The sequence below is a fragment of the Apteryx rowi genome, unplaced genomic scaffold, assembly GCF_003343035.1.
Source record: "Apteryx rowi isolate R43461 unplaced genomic scaffold, aptRow1 scaffold_760, whole genome shotgun sequence".
In the NCBI taxonomy this organism is placed as follows: Eukaryota; Metazoa; Chordata; class Aves; order Apterygiformes; family Apterygidae; genus Apteryx; species Apteryx rowi.
The window spans coordinates 113071-121198 of record NW_020451050.1 but is presented as its reverse complement, the minus strand read 5'-3'; the positions used below and the strand labels follow the sequence as shown (position 1 = coordinate 121198).

General features: G+C 39.1%; 1 protein-coding gene across 4 annotated transcripts in view; it reads right to left on the bottom strand.

Annotated features, from left to right (window-relative positions):
- Positions 1-8128, bottom strand: part of BMP2K (BMP2 inducible kinase) — a 46667-nt gene that overhangs the window by 14999 nt on the left and 23540 nt on the right. For 3 of the 4 annotated variants that reach the window (XM_026088291.1, XM_026088293.1, XM_026088294.1), the window contains one exon: positions 4048-4161. The exons of the other annotated variant lie outside the window; for it this stretch is intronic. In XM_026088291.1, the coding sequence (XP_025944076.1) occupies positions 4048-4161 (114 nt within the window). The remainder of the gene's footprint in view (positions 1-4047; positions 4162-8128) is intronic. 4 annotated transcript variants of the gene reach the window in all.

Below are 8128 nucleotides of genomic sequence, written 5' to 3'. Positions count from 1 at the left end.
AAAAAACATACCCGAAGAGTTGATCAAGAAGCAGCATGTCTACAGTACTAAAAAATGAACTACACAAATATTCAGCAGAACAGTTAAACAGATGAACAGAGCTAGAGCTTTATTCCAACAAGAAGAGTCAAGAGGCAGTTCACTGAGATTCTCTAGAGGAGCAAAATGCCTGGCAGATAGCTTCAGGTCCTGCACTGGRAAGCAACTTCCAGTCCAGGTTTCCCCAACATCTCTACTCTTTATGCAGTCCATCTGCATGATKTTTGAGAGCTTCTTCACATAATTTATGACTTCTCTGAATTCCAGCAATAAAGTGAGGGAAGCAAAGTGAACCTAGCCCAGTTTAACCCCAGAAGAAATCTGCCAAAACAACCATGAGATGTCAAAAGGCCACTGAGTATAGCTCAACAGCAAACCAACTATATTCACAACATTTGTTTCTTAGAAGATGGCAGAAAAGTTCTGTTCTTTTGCATTTCTGAAACACTGAACTTAACACGTTGAGAAACGATGTTACAAACAGAGCTGGTAAAACACACTGGAATCAAAAGTCTCCACCCCAAAATGCTGACTATGGGAGCCAATTTTTCACAGCAGCCACCCAGAGGCTCAGGCATTCAAGAACTCCAAGTTGCTTCCCACATGCCAGGTGACTGTCCTAACTGCTGCATTAATGGCTAGTCAACACTTCCCTTTCCTAATAAGGGGTTTGAAGTGTTTGCTTCTAACAGATCAAGTGTTGGAAGCCTTTCTCAAGCCAATTTTCTTTTCTAGCCATCTCAAGTTGTAACTCATTTCTATTTTCCCACACACATTGAGGCATAAAATAGTGCATACAAAGAGTTTACATGTGGTACTTCCAAAAACATTGGTTTTAACTGGATATAAACTGTGGGAAACACTATGTGCTTTTACACTGATTTCCTACCAACTGTAATAAAAGGATCCTAACAGCTTTCCAACTAGTTTCTCACAACTGTACACCTTTTGCATAGCATGCTAAGTGACATACATGATGTTGTTGCTGCCTCTTTGTTCCCACCTGAGAAGAACCTAGCAGAAATGCTCTGAAAGATGAGCCGCCTTTGTCCATCCAACTCCAGGTCCTCCTTTGGCAGCAGCTTGAAGCGCACTATCAGCTCCAGAGCAAGAATCCCCAGGGTTAGCCATTCCTGGAGCCCCATCGTCCTTTCCAGCCACAATGATAAAATGCTTCCAATTGCAAGCTCCATATCTCCCTTGTCCTTGCGTCATCTTCCCAGACAAATGCAAACGTACCTGATCGCAATTCTTTGGCTGGACTACCAGCAGCCTATGGAAAGCTGCCAAGTTATAAGGATGTTACATGACCCTTTGTTTCTTGCTACTATCCTGTATCACATGATAGAATAGTATTTAGTCAAGTGCTGCGTTCACCAGAGAAACCTTATGCCTTAGTAAGGGAAGAAATACTTTGGGCAACTCTGCTCAGCTACAATTCATGTACAACGTTTATGAACCTGAGGCCTATGTCACTCAAAAAGAGAAAAAAATGAAAGAAAATAAGGGGGGGGGGCAGAAAAGGACCACAGTTCCAACGCAGAGGCTGTTCATATAGTAGAACACATCTTCAATAGGGACTGTCATTTTTTAAGCAAGTCCAATATTCAAATTTTCCAAAAATAATGGATTGATAGCATCAACATTTCATCTCATGGCAGTTTGACAAGTCAAAATTCAGTATTCAGAGAAATCTGGGTGACTACTGATAAAATACTCAATATTCGCACTACAGATGCTTTGCAATAAGGAAATGAAACTTCTGCTGTAACTAGATCAAGACAGTCACTCACTGGAGTTGCACTCAAAATACTAGCCATACGTTCCACTTCCTATTGAGTCATCTTCCCTCTGATTTCTTGAGTAAGGTACGCATGCAGTTTATTTCTGAATTAAGTGTTTTACAATTGCAAGGAACAAACCCAGAATGACAACATGATACAGGAAAGGTGAGTACAAGAAGAAATCTGTACGTTAGGGACATTTGTCTAGGTTTTATTAGGAAGTCCTCAACCAGGAATAAAATATGTCCAAGTCAACACCATTCTCCCTTTCTCAGCTTGCTCACAATGCATAGTTACAACACATTTCCAAGGACAACTCTGCAGGGAAAACAAGYCAGCTTTTAAAGGATGTATTTTCAGACTTCAATATTTGCTAAGTGTAATAGACTTATGACAGAAATCCAAGTATCTTCCTTCAAATGAAAGAGATGCACATACTTTCTTAAATTCCAATTATGAGCCAGTAGAACAAAAAGCCACTGAAAAATCATAACATGTTTTCAGCAAAACAGTTATCAACATAGCTTTCAAGCAACAACTCAAGATTTCAGCCAGTCCATTTTTCTCAGCCGTAACTGAAGCACTCCCCCCCGGCCCAAAGAGGAGTTACTACTCCTAACATTTTTAAGAATGTCAACATTTAAAGCTCAGATCTCTAAATAACCAAAGCAAATTCATACCATGTAACACGGTGAGGCTATTCATTCAAGTCTAAGTTATAATATAGCTAACTGATACACAGCAGTTGAGCTTACACCTTTCAAAAGCCTCAGGTAAGGAGAAAAAGGAAATCTAGATACAAGGGTATCCATACTCCAAATGGGAGAGTAAGCAACCAACAGCCACCACTTCAGATTAGGGGTAACTATTGTTTATTTTGCGTATGAATTTAGGCTCGCTTACAAAACGAAGCAGCCTTTTTATGAAGACAACAGGGTAAATCTTTCCAAACCTCCATGCATAGGGAGAACAAGCATTTTTCCACTCAGGAATTACTTTCACATTCTATTGAACTATTTAAGAACAACATGATCAAATAGGGTAACCTTGTCCTTACTGAGTGAGCAGAATAGAAAGAGAAATTAAGAACACATTAATAGACCATGTAGAATTAATTCATGTCTTCTTGACAACAGAAGAGGACGCATACGAAACAAAGATGTTTTTACAACAAATTGCCTTATAGAAAAAAGCAGCGTTCTCTCTTCACCATGTATAATACAAGAGCATTTGTGAGCATTAAGCCCCAGTAAATGATCTTCAGGAATATGAGATGAAAGCAAAAGGGAACATGGATGCTAAGTAAAGTTCACTCCAAGTCATTTATTTTAAGGCATGTTATCTCAGCTTTTGAACTATATAAGAATAGTTCTAAAGTTATATTAAGGCACTTTTATCTCAACACAACTTAGGTAGGTGGCTAAACGGCTCTATAAGTAATCAAAGCTGGTCTTACCATTTAAACTGTCACCTGGGTTTTACTTTGCCTCAGGTACTATAACTGTGAGTAAAGTGCTGGATCAGGTGAATTTTAAAACTGACAATTAAGATGGAGGATGATGCAGTTTTCTATTTAAATTCCAGAACGTAAGATGTATTTTTACTCCATCCAAGTGAATAATAGCAAAAGCTGAAGTAAAAAGCAACAATGAGCACCCCCCTCTAAGTTCACGTTTCTTTTTTAATGTGTGTACATATATATGCATTTGTATACACACACACACCCCATACATACGCATATACATACACGTATATTATACACATACATCCATGCATACACATACTCTATTTGCAATACAACTATGCACTTAAACACAGCAGAAGCTTGCAGTCTTAACTTGGCTGGAGAACCAAACTAAATGAAGCAATATGTGGCAGAAGTAGGCTACAGGGAAGTAGCAGTATTTGGTCTTAAGTAGTTTGTTTTCAGACAGTTTTTCTGACCCCTCTTCAAGTTCTACACAAATGATTTGGACTACGTTGATCTGATACATTTGCACTGCAAAGACTACATATAGTCTGTACATAGTACAAGTACCAGGGAGTGAATGCAGAGGTATTTTTTAATTGGAGATAATCAGCATTTACAAACATTCAACTCATCTACTGTCACAAGGCAGCCAGCACCTTTATCCTTCTTTGGTCATTTAATTGAATATACTTACTTCAAAAAATACAGAAACATGTATATATATGAGGTAGTCATGTTACAGATGTAACTTGCCTGGGTGAGAAATGAAAGGAACAGAACCAAAGGGATCTTCTGGAGGATTGTTCTGTGGAGCAGAATGTGGCTCCACATTCTTATCTGAAGATGCTCTCCTGTCCACCAGCCTGTCTGTAAAAAATAAAATGAAACAGAACAAAAAATAAAATAAAACAAAACAAAAATGGCAGGACTTACGCCAATGTAAAGACATGTAACTGTTTGTGGTGAGGGAGCGAGGTACCCAGGGTTAGGCTTTTAGGTGGTTTTTTGTTTGTTTGTTTGTTTTAAGATATCCCCATATCTTGAATTCACACTTCTTTGCCATCTGACAAAGTTCATCCACACACACCTTTTGTTAATCCCTTTGTCCCACTCCAAAGGAAGCACCTGCTTCCTGACAGAATGCTTTACATGAGAATACCCTTAACAGGTTACATGCAGCGTATGTGCTCTGTAACAAGTCACTAATCCTCTGTAGGCTGATGAGATTAAGCCAGAATCACTATCAAAAGCACAAAATCTTTCATCTTGTCCAAGTTTTGGCCAGCCTTGACCACAAAACCAGAAAAGTTAAGAATCACAGCAAAAATGCTAGGAATATGTTACTTGTTGTAACAGAAAGCATCTCAGTAATTAAAAACCATTTGAGCATCATAACACACAAAGAAATGTAACATCTGTTTTGCAAGGTCTTTGCTCCTTAGGACACTGGACTAGTTTTTCGAGATGAAAAATAAGTTTTCAACTCTGTCAAAAATGAAAAGGATCCAGCAAGACCTATCAGCCACTTCAAGAGAGTCAGTGTGACAAGTTTTCTATCTTCAGTTACCAAATCCCCTATCCTCTAAGCAGAGGAAACAGCATTTGGCTTCGCCCTGTTTTCATAGCAACCAGCTGCTCTTYTGCACAACTTGCAGCACAACCTTCTTGACAATTTGCTGCTGTAGGGAGGCAGCTGAACTGTGCCCAAGTTACACACCAAGCTACCTGCACGTTTGCTATTCAGCCCTCCAATACAGCAACCAGGAGGCTTTACTAAGGCAACCACAACAGACTAGACAGCAAGCTAATCTACCTCAGACAGATACCTATCAACCTTGTGTACAAAGCCCACGAGTTCTGAAATTGAAGTTTCATAGACAAGTGTTCTCTGCATATAAAAGTGTCCATAACCAGAGTTGTCTTATTGTTATCTACAGTTAGACTCAAGAAAGAAATACGAGTAGGATTTGTTCCATTACAGCCAGCCTCTACTTAAAATGTAATTGCTGTTGTGGACTCCAAGTGTAGGAGATTAAGCAGTCATTATCACTTCAACATATACACATTGACACAAGCAGAGATTAACAGATTCACCAATCTTAAAGAAAAAAAAAAAAAAAAAAGCTTAGATTCACAGAAGACTAGCTTCAATAGCAGAATAGCAGGCATGTGTTTTATACTATTGGCTTCGAGCCTTGATGACAAACATCTGCAGAACATCACATCCAAGAGCAGTATTTATTTGTGATTCCACTCATATCCCATGTGCTTCTTTCTCTTCAGGGCATAAGATTGTTTTTTTGACAGTTTTGTCTGTCAAGAAATGCATTTAAGCTTCCACTTGCATCTCGACAAAAGCAGACTAAGCAAGGGAAGCTTCTCCTCTATTATCCCTTGTGTCCTGCTTCCAGAAGACGACCGGTCAGCTGACTGTTACACAATTTGCAGGTAGTTAGCCTGTAGAAGAATTTTTAGGGGTGCAACAATATGAACAACTATGGTTCAGGCCAATGAATTAAATGCCCGCAAGTAAGACTATTTAAGCACAAACCCACAGAAGACATCAGCACCTCTTAACTTGAGCAAGGGCTAGGGACAGGGGAAAATAAAATGGATGGAAATTCTAAGCATGAAAGAGCCAAATTAGGCAAAAAGAGTAAATATAAGGTTTCAACTCCTCTGTGATACCTAGACACACTCATAATGGGATACATTTCATTTTCCAGGGAAATAAAGTTGAAAAACTGTCAGCTCAAGGCTGAAGCTTTTCAAAAAGAATGAACCATTTTTCCCTCCTGACCCAGGCACAAGTTTCATTTGTCCACCTTGTCACAAGATACAATTCCCTTTAACGGACAGTGTTTTGGARACAAGAGACAGCGACAGTTTCTCCAACTTCATGTAAGCAGAAGCAAACTCAATGGGACCCACAATATTAGAGGTTGTTATGGTCCACATGCAACATCCTTAAAGATCAAAGTGTTTCTTTGGTCAATAAGTACATGACTGCAGCCACGACCACTACCAGAGATAGAAGGATGTGCCATGTGGCACTTCCATATGCCTCTTCCATAGAAAGCTACAGCATGTTTAAGGCCATGAACAGAAAAAGGTGTTGTTTTCATTCAGGTGACTGACCCAACATTCTTCAGCAGACAGCGCTCTTGGGGTTTTCTCAAGTACAAGAAACACCCGTGCACAAAGAAACCTAGTAAGAATAAAGCAATTTCCTGCACAGATGGCCAAGGTGGTTCCTTCATGGTGCAAAAGAAACAAGCACAGAGGTTTCTAGGCTTTGCAACCACAGGTGGAAGCAGAAGCACCAAATTGATTGTGGGCCTAACATGAATCTCTCTGAAGTTCAGCAAGAAGGCTGCTATAGTGTTTTTCCTGGTAAGAAAGCTGTCTCATTTTCTTTTCTCCCAATTCTGTGCAGAATATTAAGAGACTACAGGAGCTCACCATAAGAAACAAATTCTGTTTAACACTGTCMGAATCTGTGTCATTCATGTGTTACTTCTGTACCTTCACCAGTAATAATAAAAGAGTCAAAAAAAATTAGTCAGAGAAACAATACTGTACACAAGCCCAGGAACTCCATCTTATACCTCTGTATCCAAGCTCACCACCAAGGTGCTCAGCCCAGAACTCTTCATTCAGCTGCATGTTACTTTTTACAGTGACAACTTTCTTTTTTTAAACCATGAAAATCTTCACCCAGTGTACACAAGGTATTCTGTTGTAGTAGTCAACTCCCTTTTTAAAGGAAAAGTAATTAACCATCACAGCAATACCCACCTCTAAGCACATGAGGACATTAAGCTACTAAACGTATGAAATCGAATAGCAGTGTTAGCCTCACAAAAACAGTGATGACATCTTGATGCTCTAACAATGGCTGTGTATATTTAATTATTCATATATTATTGTAATGAATGCAACAGCTTTAAAAATAAAGTTTACGCATAATGAATCAACTCAGCAATACAAACCAGGCTTTTGAACGTGGAAACAAAGGATTAGCATTTCTAATGCTATTTCAGCACCAAGTAGCACAGCGAGCAAACTTATATAACAATGTACACGAGCTATAAAGTACAGGACAGCCACTGGGTTTAGTAACACATGATCTAAGTTTGCTCATCAAACCCCAATCATCAGTTCTCCTTCTGCCAGATGGCAGAAGGATTCACAGTAAACTCACAAATTGAGCAGACTTGGTAGTAAACAGCAGCTCGCTCTCATAGGAAATAATCTACATCCACGGCAAAAAAAGCATTGATCTTTAAGATATATCTGAAATTCTAGAAAGTATTACACACTTAAAGACAGTTTTATAGCTGTAATCTTACAATAAATCCCCCCAATTTTTTGGTACTCCACACAAGTCTGAGAAAGTATCAGTAGGCAAAGTCATGCATAAACATTTTCCCTCTGACTACAGGGGGGGAAAAAAAAAAAAACAAAAAACACACTGCAAGGTAAGTTAAAATGATCTTGAACCAACAAGCTTAAGAACTATAAGGCACCACTTCCTTAATCACAAAAAAAAAGGTTTAAAAGGTCCTCGACATCTTTAATGTCTATACATGGACAAATTAACTCCTGCTTCCACTGGAGCTCTTCAACTGAAATGGATCCAAAAGGCTTAAGAAAAGCCATTACTGCCTCTCGTGTTATGTATGAACAAGCCTGCCATCTAGTGAACTTTTGGTTAAGTCACAGTATTTTTTTTCGGGGGGGGGGGGGCATTTTCTGTACTCAAGTGGCTAAAAAAACCCAATGCTGGTAACTACTAAGCAGAACCATGCTGCTATGTTTACTCTTCACATAC